The sequence below is a fragment of the Plectrocnemia conspersa genome, unplaced genomic scaffold (genome assembly GCF_051122295.1).
Source record: "Plectrocnemia conspersa isolate PC_06_02 unplaced genomic scaffold, ASM5112229v1 ptg000001l, whole genome shotgun sequence".
NCBI lineage: Eukaryota > Metazoa > Arthropoda > Insecta > Trichoptera > Polycentropodidae > Plectrocnemia > Plectrocnemia conspersa.
Genome location: NW_028277165.1, coordinates 646,608 through 662,782, shown reverse-complemented (window position 1 = coordinate 662,782; position 16,175 = coordinate 646,608). Strand labels below are relative to the sequence as shown.

Genomic DNA, 16,175 nt, shown 5'->3' with positions numbered 1-16,175 from the left:
CATTCTTGAGCCCACGTTTGAAGCTGCTCGAGCACCGAAGGATTGTCTACGATGCCTTTGAGCAATTTCCAGAAGTGTTTAATTATATAAACGCTTCTGTGAGATGACAAAGAAACGTATCACAGGGCTTCCAAAATAAAAGTACTGGGAAATATATTAAGTTAAAGCTAGAACTCAAATAACTGCGTGACATGCGATCTTAATACTTATGGTATACCTTCGACGTTTTTCGTACCTACAATAGGAAATATTGTAAGATGTTGCAAATTTTCACTTCGAGTCTACCTCAGTCATACTCAACCATTTTTATTGTTTGTGTTTGTTATCTCCAATTTCATCTGAAACTGCTGTCACTTAATACAAATGGTAGACGACTTAATTTAAAACATGGAAAATATTTTAAAAATACTATTGTTTATTTTACAGTCGTTGTGATCCTTTTGCCTAATATCCATATTTCGGGTAATCTAATTGTTTTTAAAATAAATAACAACTTGCAATACGTGAGAATCGAATGAAGAATATATGTATACCGAATTTTGACTAATAGAAGAGCGTAAAAATCAATTATCACTTCTCAGAAGTCAAAAATCTATTTTTGTGTATACATACTATTTTATTAATTAATGTTAAAATGATTTGTAATCATTGGCAATGATCTCGACGATGCCGCTCTTATCCCTCTCTCTCTCTCTTTCTCTAAATAAAAAGTTACTGACCGGGCCTCCATTTTAGTTCCTGATTTTTTGTATTTTCAGTAATTGAGTTTCAATTAATTACCTCAATTATGAATACTTAAAGCGATATTTATGAATATAAATTTTTGCATGTTTATATATTGTAGGTAGGTAGGTAACGCGAGTTTTTTAGAGTTGCAACACTGGTCGCTGTTTGTCGTCGCCATTTTGATACAAACGTCAAAGCCGAAATGTCATTCTAATGGCGTTAATTTAAGGCGGTAAATACATCTTTACACACCGATACCAACTTAGGCGATATTTGATGTTCATTTGTCTTTCGGCCAGATGAAAAGCAATCCCAACCGCAACCGCGTAAAGATGGAAATACTCGACCCGAAAGACTTTCAAGTGACCGTCTGCCATCTGGAGTCCGAAGACCATTCGGACGCCAACGAGAGTCTCAACGAGGACGAATCTAACTGTATGATATCGCAGTTCGACGCCGATTCAGATTTGTGTAAGAATTATGTTTATGTTTAGATATTATGTCAGTTAGACCGTAGCTCATATAATCGTTGGGTCCGATTAGCGCTGATGCAAAGTCTCCAATCGCAAAACGAAGGACTGCAAGAAGTGTTTTCGGAAGTGTCGGCTGGAGTCGGCGATCACGGCTTAAACGAATCGACCAATCTTTACGGACCCGAAGGTATGGATTTTCGCCGTTTTACTAATTATTTGTTGCGACTGACGATCGCTTTTCGTATTTAGGTATTATTATATCGCAGACGATGGACATTCGAACGAGATTATCCCAGTTATTGAGAATGTTGGAGGATAGAATAAGTATTTGTTTGGACGATTACGAATTTTGGTTGCAGGATTCTAAGAAGGTAAAAATTTAATTATTAATTTGTCGTATTTTTAATTTTACATGTTGTAGCTGAAAAATGTTACAGCTCGAGAGCCACAAAAATTTAGCAGACCAATGCATCCGCGGAGAGGGACCGGTGCAATTCAACATACATATCAAACCGTTGATGAAAAGAATAAATATAGTAGATATTTTAAAACCTCCCGAAGAAGAACACGTCGAAGACGTCGCACCGTATGATGAAAATTCATTAGACGACGACGACGGTTCCACCAGCAACACCATACCGATAGGCTTAGGTTAGTTTATACGCTTATAAACGAGTCTATAAAACGCGTTATTAAAACCGTTCATTTCAGACAACGCGGAAGTTTTAAATAATTTATTAACAAAAGTATCAAAAAATACCGAAGCCGAATCTTCCGACAAAAAAATGTCAAATTGTGTCAAATGGACGGTGGACGCTCAGTTTGCGGCCGATCAGCGGCGTTTGGGTATCCCCGAAGATCCTCGCTCTTGGTACACGTCATTTTATAAATTAGATTAACTCTTAATGGTTTTATTAACGTATTCAATCGTAAAGGACTATTCCGCAAGTTAAATATTGGATTCAATGGGCCGTTAGACATTTTAATCTCACCGGAATCAAGCTGAGCGATTGGTGCATAACCGGCGAAGAGTTGTGCTCTTTGACGATAGAACAGTTCAGGTAATCGTTTATTTTCTTGGCGTGATATTCATTGCGAGCTTCATTTGTGATGAACAATAATTTTAGGGCAAAATGTCCGTCGGATCCGATATCTCTGTTTTGGACGCATTTAGAACTGCTGAGAAAGTGTAAGTTCATAGCTGTGATTCAAAACGACGAAAATCAAAAGCCAAGCGACGATTCGATAGAATTGCCGGAAGATGAAATAATGCCGGTCAACAGAAAAAAAGCAAAGCTCTCGGTTAGTATATAGTATACTCACTTTTTCTGTTATGGTAATGTGATCAAAGAATTTGGTATATTTAGACATTTTTTCGAGACATTCTTTAAATTTTTTTTAAATTTGTAAAATTTTTTGCTTTTTATGATCGATTGTTATTTTGATTCGTAATATAGTCTTTACTCCATTTTGTTGTAAAATACAGACTGTTCAAAAAACAGGAAAATGTCCCATAACATATTAAATAAAAATTAATAATAATAAAATTTAAAAATAAAATAATTTTATAAATTTTTATCTTGAAATATTTTAGTAAAAATTTTGTTATAAAAATAAGATTACTCCATTTATGCTTAAAATTCAATGCTAATTCATTATTACTTGTATGTATGATAATATTGCTTCAACATTTTTTTTTTAAATGAGAATTTGGTTTTTTGGATTTGATCAATCTTTTTTTTTTTAATTTTTTGAGTATTGTAGTTTTTTCAAATTTCTATCCAACATTTCTAAATGTCTTATCATAACGAGCCTGGTCCACCATCTTGTTTCAAAATAGTCTGCTATTTTTTTCTGGAAAAAACTGTAAAAATGTTTTAAAGTTCAATATTTGGTCTTTAATAAAAATCCGTAATACAGTAAAACACGATGTATAAAATTGTTATCACAGAGATAAGATTAACACAATTAAAAGCCGCAGCTAATTGAAAAATCATGTATAATAACTAAACGTAAAACATGTTTGCATAAAAGATTTCAATAATGTATACACCGACATACCAAAAACGTTAAATAAAAAAATCAGCTTTTTAAAATTTAACTTTTGCCATAAAGATAAGATTATTCAATTTATATGTAAAATTGCACATTGTTTTCTAAAGTTTCAACATTGTTTTTCAACTTTTTTCTTTGCCAAAATCATTTTTATTGTGGTTTATGAAACATACTAAGATGTTTAGTGTTATTTGTATTGACTACATTTGTGTCTAGAGCTGTGCACTATAATTGTAAAAGTGTAAAAAAGGAAATTTTTGCTACAAAAACCGATACAAAAAATATAATTTTGTGTTTGATTATTTTTTTTTCTAAAAATTTTAATTAAAAAAATATCATTTTACTCTTTTAAAAAAAATATTTTTTTATACACGTATGTATATCTAACATCCACATAGATATGCATAACTGCTCTTTTGTTTGATACGCCGCAAAAACTCAGGGTCATAAATCTATTAGTTCAGAAACTCAATTTATATGTAAAATTTACTTTTTTTCAATAAAGGTTTAATTGATAGATAAACATTTTACTTTTGTACTTATTTTAGTTGAGTTTCTGACTGTGCAATTTGATAATTGTAAATTGCTACAGTAATAATATAATAATATAAAATATTATTTTGTAGCGATTTTACTAAAAAAAAATATTTATATCTTTTTAAAAAATCTCTAAAACAAATAAAAGAGCAAAACGGTTCCAAAATCCCTTTTTTTATTGTCTAAAAAAATTACAATAAATGTTTCAAAAAATGTATTTCTTCATAAAAATATAAATAAAAAGCACTGATAACAATAAATCGTATAAAACAAGTTAATTTAAAAAAAGAAACTTAAACTAAAAATGCAATTATAAACCAGTTAAAGCAAAAGGTTTATTTGTAATTTAACTGACAATATTCAGAAAATGAGACAGCAATTCTATAGCATATCTTAAGTCTTATGGGTTTAACGAGTCTATTATTTGTCTTTTTATGGTTTAAAAATACATATAATTGTGATACTTAAATTTTATTCATTGTTATTCTTCTTAGAATGTCATCTTTAATATTATATTGAATTAAAAATACGACCTACCTACTGTAAAGATTTAATGATCAGCCCATTACCAATTTATGTATTGATGTATTTAAACTTCCATCAACAACAATCTGTAAAATTACAGCAACAGATCGTAATGGAGAGTAAAATGCTTCCGTACTACACGGGCCTCTACTCTAGGACGGGTACTAACGGCCAGATACAATTGTGGCAGTTTTTATTAGAGTTATTGACGAGCACCGAACATACGGACGTGATACGTTGGATCGGTGAGTAAAATGAATATTGAAAACATGTTAACAGTGTAAGCTTCGCTTATCAATCTTTATAGGAAGCGATGGCGAGTTTAAGTTACAAGAACCGGAGAAAGTGGCGAAGCTTTGGGGTCTACGTAAACATAAACCGACTATGAATTACGAGAAATTATCTAGGGCTTTACGGTATTATTACGACGGCGATATGATAGCAAAAGTTCACAATAGACGGTATTTTATATTTTGGACCGTTATATTGTATATTGTTTTTGATTTAATATCAACTGCTTCTTTTCTTAGGTTTGTCTATAGATTCGTGTGCGATTTGAAACAGTTAATCGGTTACGACGCTAAAGATCTGGCAAGGCTAGTAAACGACGGCAATCCTTATAAAAACTTGAAAGACGATGACCCTTTTCAAACTTTGTGATTGCTATTGCATAAACAGAGTATTATTTCGTAAGATATATTGTTTAAATTAATTAAGTTCTATTGAAACAATGCTAATTGATAAAAGATAACAATCCACCGAACTACTAAATAGCTAAATAATCACAAAGAGCCTTCTTTTAATACTTTTATACGCTAAAGTAATATTTTTTATATTTTCTAAACAAATCAACTCATAAATAATTAATTAAAGAGCATCTATTAACATATTTTATAACTGTTATTAAAAAAATATTTTTTTTAAACAAAATTATATTAGAATTAATTTGTATATAATCTTATGTATGTATGTATATATAGACATGTGTAAAAAAATATATATATATATTTTTTTTTGTAATAAAATCTATGAAGAACATTGCTTTATTTGTAATAGACAAAATATGCATTATTGGTATGGGGACCCCGAGACGACCGTCCGTGACGCAGCGTAAGTGAAAGTGAAGTTCCGCTGAGCCATGCATCCGAACTAAGCGGCGTCATACCATAACACCGCATCCCCGCCACCGCGAGCTACGCGCGGAGTGGGGATGGGGATCCCGAGACGACCGTCCGTGACGCAGCATAAGTGAAAGTGAAGTCCCGCTGAGCCGTGCACCGGAACTAAGCGGCGTTGTATAACTACACCACACCCCCGCCACCGCAAGCTACTGTTGCGCACCTGACCGGGATTATAAGGCGGTGCCAAAAAGCTCACAAACATTCGACTCTGGACTTCTGACTCAGCAACTCACTGGACTACACTCGCCGCTCAACTTGACTACTCGGATTCTACACTTCGCCTCCTGTCTGAGCAACCATCTCCAGGACACGTGCTCGAGGATTAATATCGACGACTGTCGAAGGATCCCAGTCAACACGCGTCAAGAACATACCGGAAGATTTTATAAGGGCCACTTTGTACAGTTCACTGTACAAACGTCCTACCACAGATCGTCAACCGGACCCGCCGATAACTACAAATATAGAAGCGTAAATATAATATATTTTTTCCACGTTTCTATATAAAGTGAGCTATACTTCAAGAAGTCAATTTCATGTTAAGCCTGTTCAAAACAGCAATGATACCACAATGACTTAACAGATTATCCTAATGCTTCACAATAGTAAAAAAATAACAATAATATAATAAAAAATAGGACAACGATACTAAAATTAAATGATATGAATTCGAATAAGGCAGATCAGCAATGACTGCGTATTAAGAAGCTGAATGAATATTGTAATATAAGGGTTCTCACTGAAACCGACAAGAGAAGTTTCTCGAGGATATTTTGTAAACCAATACTGGAAATTCTTAAGAAAATATGGATTGTCTACACTAGAGAATTGTATCCTTCAGTAATTGAAGAAATGCTCGGTAATGTATAACTTTCTACGAGAACACAAAGTTCTTAATAAAGCGGTATTTGGATATAGAAAATATAATAACTAAATCCCCTAATATAGAAATATCTCAAAAATCTTTTCTGGATTTATTTATAAACCCTTTGACATGTATAGTGGTCGATAGTTATATATAATATTATATTTACATATATAACTGAAGAAATTACATGAAGTATATAAAATATTTTAATTTGATTTGGTGAACGATTTCTATATTAAATAATACCAATAAATTAAAGAGTTAAATATAAATTAACATACAAATTATTTTATATTAATTTAAAGAAAATATATTAAGAGCCCCTGAATAAAAAATTTAAAAATCCATAAAAGCCGAATAATATAAAAATATGTAAAATAAATCAAAGTAGTAAAACGTTGAGAATCACTATTTTTTTTCTATAATTTACTATAAATGAAAAATATAATAAATAAATAACAACAGAAATGATTATAGAAAAATACGTTAAAAATTCACTCCCAAGTGTATAATTATAAATTATCATATGTGTATCAATTAACTACTCAAAAGGTTAATTATGATTAAATGCATGTGTCAGTATCGGGCGGCTGTATTAAATGAAGAAGATTCCAGGCTAATCCATAATCGAAACTTCTATGTAGAGTAATGTGCAAAAAAGGTGGCGAGTCTCTCTAGTCTCTGGTTGCTCGTGATCAGCCGAGTCAAGAGGTGCTCTCCTAGTTCCTGGTCAAGTCTTTTATAAGTAATTTTAGAGCAATGGTGTATTGTTAAGTCCCGCTCTTGTACAATCCCCTAAATGAAACAAGTGTATATGTTACGAGTGGCCATTTGGATGGCAACCATCCGATAATGACAAAAGAGTTTGACGTCTGTCTAAAAGATCATTAAAAAAAGAATAATTCCTTGTGACTTAGTTTTTGTTGCGGTAATTAAAGTTTCAAAAGTCTGCATGACAGTGTTTGCTGTTCCAAAAAACAATTTCACTCGTGTACAATTTCATATTATACTTTTAGATTTAGAATAAGAAGGATTTGGACATGATTAAAAATGAAACACACATTCACTAGATCAACATCACGTTTAATTCTTCGATATGTTTTAATCGTTTTACATCATTTTTCGATTTCAACTATTTGCACATTACGCAAATTTACAAACATCCCGGGATAAAATATTTTTATAAACGTATAAAAAAAACTTACGCCTATTTTTACACAGTTACTTCAAACGATAAATGCAATAACGTCTACAAAAGTTTGCGATATGATTTCAAATGAGTCGTATTATATAAAATCCGGTGAACTACTAAAAGGTTTTAATTTTATAAATCGTTCTACGTTCAAATTAAAAATTGCACTATAACAATGGTAAATATTTGATAATCTATATATAGCCAATAGTTTATGTTTTGAAATCGTAATTTCAAAACAGAGACCGCAAGAAGAATTAACATAAAACCATAGAAAATGTCACGATTTGTTGAGAATTGATTCGATATAAATATATATGTACGTTCACAAATAACCTGACTAACGAATATGTTTAAAATATGATACATAATGAAAAATAAATAGTTTTATGTTAATTATGGCGAAATATAATTAATAATACATGTTATTAACTGATTTGAATATATTTTAATAACGATAAGCTAACATAGAAAAGATATGAAATAACAAAATTATAATATTCACAATAAAGCTGTATTTAATATAATAAACAAATTATAACAATGACTAATGATCGTGCATTCTGACATCCCTATTATAAAATATGTACAATAAATAAATAAAATGACTGGAAAACGCGATAAGAGTGGCATCATCGCATCGCGATAATCGACAACTATCGTTTTGGCTCAAACAACTTTACAAGCATTAAAGTTGGATAATATCAGCCTTAAGTCTTTTCTTTACACATAAATAATAACTGTATAATTAACTGTACAAGTGACAAAGAGGTTATTTCATATACACTAGAGAGAAAATTACGTTAGGATTTGTTTGCAATACTGCAGTTAGTTTCGCTAAATCGATTTTAAATTCATACTAATTATTGCTTATCAAACTTCTGTTAATCATTTATCACAGAATACATTATATTAAAAAACTATTTACATTATAATACAATTTTTGAGAATACAATTCGATAACAAATATTACTACGAGTAGATACTTATATCTAAATGTTTTTTATTACATTACATTTTAGTAATAGGACTTCCTTGGATATATCCTTGAGTGGTCGCTATTTGGCTGTGGTTGGAACTTGAGTTTGTCATCTGCATGTTGTTTGAAGGATGATTTTGTCTAGTTTTATCTATAAAATTATATAAATTTATTAGCATTAACAATTATCTGAAGCACATTGATATGGAAATTGTACTGTCATATATCTTTTTCTGTTCTCATCCTCTAAAATCACTTATAAAAGCCTATACAAAAAGCACAGCTGAAAGAACTTTCTTCTACTACAGATCGCGATCGTGCATTTACTGTATTGCTGATCATTATCGCTAAAATTTAATTATCGAACAATAATGCATACAACCAATTTTGTTTGCATCTGTGGCCCTTGTAAAGGCTTTTATATTGTACAATAGTAATAAAAGTAATGATTTACTGAAAAATATGTTTCTTACCTGTACATTTATTTCCCTTCTTTTCGTTCGAAGACGAATAGCTCTTGCGCTCCGAGCTCTTCGATCTAGACCTATGACTTTTTCCGCTGCCTCTACTGCCTCTTCCAGAGCCGAAACCTGGACTTCTACCTCTGCCGCCACCGCTATTATTCCTATTATTAAACTCGTTGTCGAAATAGCTCGAGTCCGTCGAATAATCGGGACTGTATGGCCTCCTTTGTGTTTGGTTTGGAGATCTGCCTGCTTTGAATCCATTAGGATTCGGATTAGTGCCGTTTTGAGGATTTTGCGAAGAAAATCCGTTATGAGACGCTACGTCCGGAGGAGGAAACTGCTCGGTTTTATATGGCACTGGAGTAGGATTCTGTTGTGAGCACATTTCCGGTGATGGACAAGGATACTGAAAATATATTAATATTATAACTACATGATACTAATTTAAAATATATATACTAACTTGATCTCCACCGCCGCAGCTGCTCGTTATATCGCTTCCAGAGCAGCTACAATCGCATTCGTTATAACTAAAGCAATTTTCACTTTCGACTCCGAGATTCGATGAAGTACAATCCTGAAATTATTATAATCAAATAGTTAACATACATCTTTATCTTTATAGTTAAACTAAAACAAGTAACACATACCTGAGATATACAGTCTTGCGGTTCTAAGATATCTTGGTATTCAATTTCTTCGTGGCAGTTGTCGTTTGGTTGTTGAAAAGTGTTATTACCGTGGTGTCTGAACATGTCTTCAGGAACATGCTGTTTGGAATGTATCTGATTATGCGGAAGACCCGGTTGAAAGTTGTGCGGGAACGATGGAATCTAAAAATATTTTTGAGTTTATATCATCTCAAAACTGAGTGTTTGAGGTTAAGTTAACTTACAGGTGGCGGTTGGTTTGATGGTGGCGGATTGAAACGGCAATTGAACTGTTGATTGTCTCCTTGACTTCCTTCCATCGATTGATCCATAGTTTGCTTTTTATTTGCTGATGGAGATGAAGGAATCGGATTCGATCTGATGTTGATGCTTCCGCTTGGATTTTGACTGCATAATTGATCGCTCCTCATTCTATTAAAAAATAATAATATATTATATACATTGTAATTATTGAAATATAAAAAAATCTTACCTATAGTCAGCGCAACTTCCGTACGGTTGCTCAGGTGGAGAAGGCAATATATCTCTCAGGTTTATCCCGCAGTTTCTGCCGTCTTTTCTATATCCATCGGCATCTTGAATTTCTACTCTTCCTTTACTCCCGTCAATGACGGAGCTGTCTGAATAATGGTTACCAAAGTTGTTATGATACGGAATGTTTTTGTTAGAGAAGAATACTCTGCTCTCTAAATTCGGGTTGCTAAAGTTATTCCTGTGGGTGTCCCGACCCAAAATGCTTCTTTGCATTTCCAAATTCGGATGAGAAACGAAGTTTCCTAGGTTGGGATTGCAACCGTTGAAATTCGGTTGTACTCCTCTTTCGTAGCAATTATTCTCGTGTGTCGCGAAGTTTTCTCTGTCCGAATTGGAATACTCTCCGCCCGAATGTTGAATATCCGCATAATTTCCCGAATTGGACGAGTTGTAAGTTCCCGTGTTTTGCTGCGAATAGTTTCCTCTCTCTTGTGACGGAAAACCTTGCTGTCTGTATTGCGCTATTTTTGGATTATCGTACGGAAGTGCAGTTTGTTGGATAAGATGATCAGAGTAGTGATTGAGAGGTATTCTTTCGTGATAAGTGGGAGCGTTGATATGATTTTGATTTCGATTCTGCAAGCATTAAATAATTTATTAAAATCTATTCAATAGTTAATTTGAGTCGTTGAGTTTCATAATCCACTATAATATTAGATGTACTAGTTTCAGAGTTTATTAAGCAGCTTACTTATTGTTTATTAAGACATCGATGAGCAACGAGTTTAATAACACAACAACAGGATTTTCGCAACAAAAATTTCAGCAGTGTCTTTATATTTTTTCAGCAAAGAATCATTTATTGGATGTAATTGACTTAATTTAATACTCAAAAGTGCATATAAATGAATAAATTATAATATCGTGCTAAGCCGTTATTTGCGGAAGAGCGTGGTCATGTGTGTTGCTCTTGAAGCAAGTCAAGCAAAAGCAGGTACAAAAGTTGGTCAGTCAGTGGTCATTTTTTTAATGTTTCGCTTTTATTAAGATTCATGGTATTTCATTAAATGATATGGATTTTTCTGGCCAAATTAAAGGGGTGGCAAATTCGCCCACCTGCACCCTCCCCTCAAATAACATCCCTGTTTAGAATCCACGTCAAAAGCATTAAAATCGTGCCGCCTCCGTCACAGTAGAAACATTCGGTTATCTAGCGTACGTATTAAGACTTTTTATAACAGTAAGTGAGAATCAAATGAATCATATCGAAACCAAATTTTGACCAATAAGAGGTCGCAAAAAACAATTATCCCTTCTCAGAAGTCAAAAATCTATGTCAAAAGCAGTAAAACCGTGCCGTAGCAGGTCACAGTGAAAATGCTCGGTACCAAGCATTTCCATTGCAATGGCGCCGTCACGATTATATTGCTTTTGACGTGAATTTTTTACTTCTGAGAAGTGATAATTGTTTCTGCGTCTCCTATTGACCAAAATTTGGTTTGAATATACGTTAATCAAGCAGTCCCACAGCCCTTAAGGACGAACTGCACTTGTTAGAAACTATTTTCTTTGTACGATAACTCGATAATTTTTGGTTTAGAAGCAGGAATATCATTTCAGCTTTTTCCAGGGGAGGGGATGGGGGGGGTCAAAAGTGGGCTGGTCAGTGGTTGTTCTTATAATATTTTAATTTCATTATTTCATCAAATGACGCAGGGACAAATGCCCCATCTGCCTCCCCCCAAATGACGTCCCTGAGTAAATGTGTTGCCAAACAGCTTTATAAATTGCTTTAATTAATTGACAATATCTAAATAATGATACTTACGATACCCTTCATTACACACAGATAAGATTGGATAAAGAAACTCAACGATTGTTTGAAAAAAAGGGAAGAAACACAAATAAAAAATAAAATAAAACAAACACAGAAGAAAGAAAATTAATTTACCACAGGTATGAGATGATGAGTGGAATGCTGGTGAGAAGAAATGAGGAGTTCATTGTCAGTGTAATCTGATGACGATGGACTAACGGTAGATTTTACGCATGAATCGTCTGAATTCATAGGTTCCTATTGGAAAAAAATGTAACATGTCTAGATACCGGTGTCAAATGATATGATGAGGAAGAGAAAATGAACAAAATTGAAGATTAGACACAAAGTATAGATAGAGAAATAAACTTACCAATGATCTTGGTCCTTGGTTCGGTACACACAACGCCGTGGTAGCGTATGGTTCGGGCGGAGCAGTCTTACTATTGACGTTGCCTTGCGGGTTGTTTCCTTGATAAAAAGTGCTCAGATTTACTTCTGCATATTCAGAATTGTTGCCATCAGCGGTTGGATGTTGCAAGCCTACAAATTTTACTAATTGTAGTTTTTTTCACCGAATCAAGTCTGTTTTTTGGTAATAAAGCATACCTAATGAACCTTGTAATAGTTTAGTTTGGCAATCCTTATCATCGAGTCTGCTCGGAGTCGTATCTCTTGTTCTCCAACCGCGTTCCAACCATAAGGACGAATCTTTGTTTAAGCCGCAAATTTCTGAAGCACTCACGACTGGAACTGAACAATAAATATATTGAATAGTGTATTCAAATATTATTATCGTAGATAAATAATGCAAAATTACCATTGAAGTGACCTAATTGTTTGTCGGTGCTGCGTCTTCTTTTGAAATATATAATAGCCACAGAGATTCCAAGAACGATAAGTCCGATACACAAGCAAAGACTCACAAACCATGGCTCTCTTACTATTTGAGATACGGATCCGTTCGGTGTAGGATCTGATCTATAAAATAAATTAAAAATATGGTTCAATTTGTGTTCATAAAATTATCAAAGAATGATTGACTTACTTTATCTGTTGATTCACAATGAAATTAGGATCCATTAGAAGAGTCGCTGAAGCACTAAACGGTCCTGTGCCTTTTGACGAAGCAGCAGCGACCCTCGCTCCATATCTTCCTCCAATACTCAGATTATTAATGACTACCGAAGTAGTACTTGCATTAAGAGACATCTGAGCTAATATTTTTCCAGTTGCATTCGATTTAATCTGAATCTGATGTTAAAATTGGCCATATAAATGTCATGTTCTAACTATTTTGTAGTATGTTTTAGTATCTTTACCTTATAACCTAAAATTATGCCATTTTGATGGTCTAAGGGCGGAGGCGACCATCGGACGAACGCCGATGTGTTGTTGATCATTCCCATATGAACTTTATCGGGAGGAGCAGATGGAACTAAAATAAAATAATATAAATAAGATTTTTGTTTTTTTATATAACATTACATAGTTGATTTTCATATGTTACACAAAATTTTAGTCCAATGGACAGTTTTTATAGTGTAGATATAATAATTTTAGGAAAAACAATATCAGGTATTTATACATAATATTATATTACATACATAATATATTAATATATAGCAAATTTTAAGGTCTCTATGCGGCTCATTGTATAAAAGAAAAATTAGGTAACAGTGTTAGTTTATTACTAATAGATCAAAATCCTAATCAAATAATTAAAAAAGAGAATAGAGCATTGAACCATAAAAATGAATCATTAATGGAGTTTTCAAAAAAAGATTATCTAAATCATTATGATGTAAGTTAAAATTGCTTTGCATATTTCATATTTCATATAGTAACTTAGCGTATTACAGTCAAGTGAAAGCAAATATTTAAAGGAATTCAATAAAATTATTGGTTTAAAAACAGTTGATAATCCTAAAATGAATCAAAATAGAACGTCCATTGATTGTATTTTTGATCGATACTGTACTTTCAACGATTTCATTAAAAGGTTTGTTTGTTTAATAGTATTAATAAAAGTATTTTTTTACATTAAACTATTATTGAATTAGCAACAAATTAGAATCGTGGATACAAGAATTGGATATCTTGAGAAATTTGGGTTACACATTAGATGATATCACAATGAAAGAACACATTGAAACGTATGTTACTTCTCTAGAATCAAGAATAGTCGCAAATAAGTTAGTTCAAGATATTTGTGATCTTAATCCTTATCAAGTATGTGAATTTGAATATTACAAAAAAATATATATAATTATTTAATAATTCAACATTGTTTTTGTAGATATCACTATTGTGTTTTTTATGGTTAAAAAATAACTATAAAATTGAAGTGTGCGAATTTGATATAAATTTTACATCCGTTCCCTTAAATATAGTGGAAATCAATGGTTCGAAAGATAAACTTGTTTTAAATAGTGAAACTAGTGGGAAATTTCAATGTAAAATATTGATAATGGCTCTACATCCATGCTATATTAAAGGTGATATTAATTTAAACTGTTTAAAATATTTTTGCTACAAAGACGAGAAAATTTATCGTTGAAATTGAAACAATAATTAGGTCAATTATTGTATATTTAAAAAATGTGTGAAAAAAGCATTTTATTTTAATATAGCTATTGTGATATATTTAAATTTTTAAATAGTCGCCATTTTGAAACAGAATGGTGTATCACTGCTGTAATTTTACTCAAATCACCACCAAACTTTTAATGCAATGCATCATGTTTATATCTCCATAAATAAATAAAAACTTAGATTTCTTTTATTTTACTGAAAAATCAATTTTATTTTAATTTTTATGATCGATTAAAGTAAACTAAGAAGTGTAGTACGTTTGAACAATTTTATAGCTGAGTTTTGAGCTTTGAATTATTATTCTGTTGGCGAAAAAATTGTGGTTTCAGTGTTATTATAATATAACAATTCTTTTGAAAACTTTAGATATTAAATTCCATGAAGATTTGGAAGATGATTTTCTATGTTTAATCAGAGAAATGCAATACAACTCCATAAGAAAAATTATGATTACATATCCACCATCATTTTGGAATATTAATTCCGAAATTAATGATAATATTATAATACCTGGAAAATTTATAAGGTAATAATTTTATCACGATTCTTTAAGCAATAATAAAATAAAACATTAACATATCTTTTTAGAAAGGTTAAGCGTGGATATGATATTAAATTAGATGCTAAATCGAATCTAGAAATTTTATTGAAGCTCGTCGTACACTTGAAATCAGATTACTCAAGTAGGAAAAAATCAGACTATTTAGTAAAAATCAGATTATCAAATGTATAATGCAAATTTATATATAATAGATTGTGATGAAGAATCAACTAAACAACGAGTTCTTAAAGAATTGTCCGAATATTTTGAGAAAGATGTCTACGAATATTTAGATTATTATGAGAAAAAGACAATGAGTTTCGCTGTACCACGAGTTGGCCATTTAAAAGGTAAATATATTTATTTATAAGTATTTTGCTAAATAAAATTTATTTCCTTGTGAATTATAGAATTCATTACGATGATGAACAATCAGAGTAAACGAGGATCTATTATTTGGAATGCATTGGACGTTAATAATAAGTGTGATCTGAAAAACACTTTAAAATATGGTTACATCGCATCTTTATATGCTATTAATGAGCTTAGACCACAAGTATTTAAAAATTATAGTATATAATATGGAATTTTAATTATTATTGTATATATTAAATTTATTAGGCGTTGGATTTTGAAGATATGAAGTTGATTACAATAACATCACAAGAGCAATTACAATAGAATATAACTCACCGTCTTCCAACGTCTTCCCAATCTTAGCATTTGACGGTTTTCCTTGCAGCATTTTGTAGTAAGGCACCAAGAAGAAGTCGTATCTAACGTTCGGTTTTAAACCTTGCAATACGTGACTACTAGAACCTCCATTTCTAGCAGCAACTACCAGGTACTCTTCATTATTACTTTTTATTGTGGCATTTTCTATAATGATCGATTCTGAAGTTGATTCGCTTTGTAGCTCGATGGAAGTTGTGTGGCGCTGCTTTTGAACTTCAACTTCATTAGCCAATTGCTTGTATCGGATGTAAATTCCTTCCAAATATTCATCGTAATCGGTTTGCAACTATAAAATGAAACATATTAGATTGAATTGCTTTATAAAATTCAAAAATAAATA

The 16,175-nt window shown here is 32.0% G+C and overlaps 4 protein-coding genes across 7 annotated transcripts in view; 3 read left to right on the top strand and 1 right to left on the bottom strand.

Moving 5' to 3' along the window:
- The window catches only part of agt (O-6-alkylguanine-DNA alkyltransferase), a 595,014-nt gene that overhangs the window by 140,355 nt on the left and 438,484 nt on the right, over positions 1–16,175 (top strand). The window lies entirely within an intron of this gene.
- Positions 857–5,164, top strand: Ets97D (DNA-binding protein Ets97D). Its single transcript, XM_088183472.1, has 11 exons — positions 857–958; positions 1,026–1,197; positions 1,270–1,386; positions 1,449–1,570; positions 1,637–1,850; positions 1,911–2,070; positions 2,135–2,260; positions 2,327–2,501; positions 4,417–4,561; positions 4,624–4,777; positions 4,847–5,164. Exons 2-11 carry the CDS (start codon positions 1,026–1,028, stop codon positions 4,974–4,976), a joined length of 1,515 nt encoding a protein of 504 aa, XP_088039598.1. The 5' UTR covers positions 857–958; the 3' UTR covers positions 4,977–5,164.
- The window catches only part of LOC148238277 (roundabout homolog 2-like), a 305,326-nt gene continuing 296,578 nt past the window's right edge, over positions 7,428–16,175 (bottom strand). Inside the window, exons 12-24 of one of the 4 annotated variants that reach the window (XM_088191016.1) lie at positions 15,794–16,121; positions 13,287–13,402; positions 13,013–13,218; positions 12,785–12,945; positions 12,574–12,717; positions 12,338–12,507; positions 12,100–12,222; positions 10,147–10,784; positions 9,899–10,085; positions 9,654–9,836; positions 9,467–9,580; positions 9,010–9,409; positions 7,428–8,687 (exon numbers count right to left, since the gene is read on the bottom strand). In XM_088191016.1, coding sequence (XP_088047142.1) covers positions 8,569–8,687; positions 9,010–9,409; positions 9,467–9,580; positions 9,654–9,836; positions 9,899–10,085; positions 10,147–10,784; positions 12,100–12,222; positions 12,338–12,507; positions 12,574–12,717; positions 12,785–12,945; positions 13,013–13,218; positions 13,287–13,402; positions 15,794–16,121 — 2,889 coding nt within the window. In that variant the 3' untranslated portion in view covers positions 7,428–8,568. The remainder of the gene's footprint in view (positions 8,688–9,009; positions 9,410–9,466; positions 9,581–9,653; positions 9,837–9,898; positions 10,086–10,146; positions 10,785–12,099; positions 12,223–12,337; positions 12,508–12,573; positions 12,718–12,784; positions 12,946–13,012; positions 13,219–13,286; positions 13,403–15,793; positions 16,122–16,175) is intronic. The other 3 variants (XM_088191025.1, XM_088191034.1, XM_088191044.1) reach the window with 3 other exon arrangements.
- On the top strand, positions 13,435–15,856 carry LOC148238278 (uncharacterized). Its single transcript, XM_088191245.1, has 8 exons — positions 13,435–13,966; positions 14,028–14,196; positions 14,264–14,462; positions 14,926–15,085; positions 15,148–15,242; positions 15,313–15,450; positions 15,511–15,656; positions 15,722–15,856. The coding sequence occupies exons 1-8, from the start codon at positions 13,896–13,898 to the stop codon at positions 15,779–15,781; spliced, it is 1,038 nt and encodes a 345-aa protein (XP_088047371.1). The 5' UTR covers positions 13,435–13,895; the 3' UTR covers positions 15,782–15,856.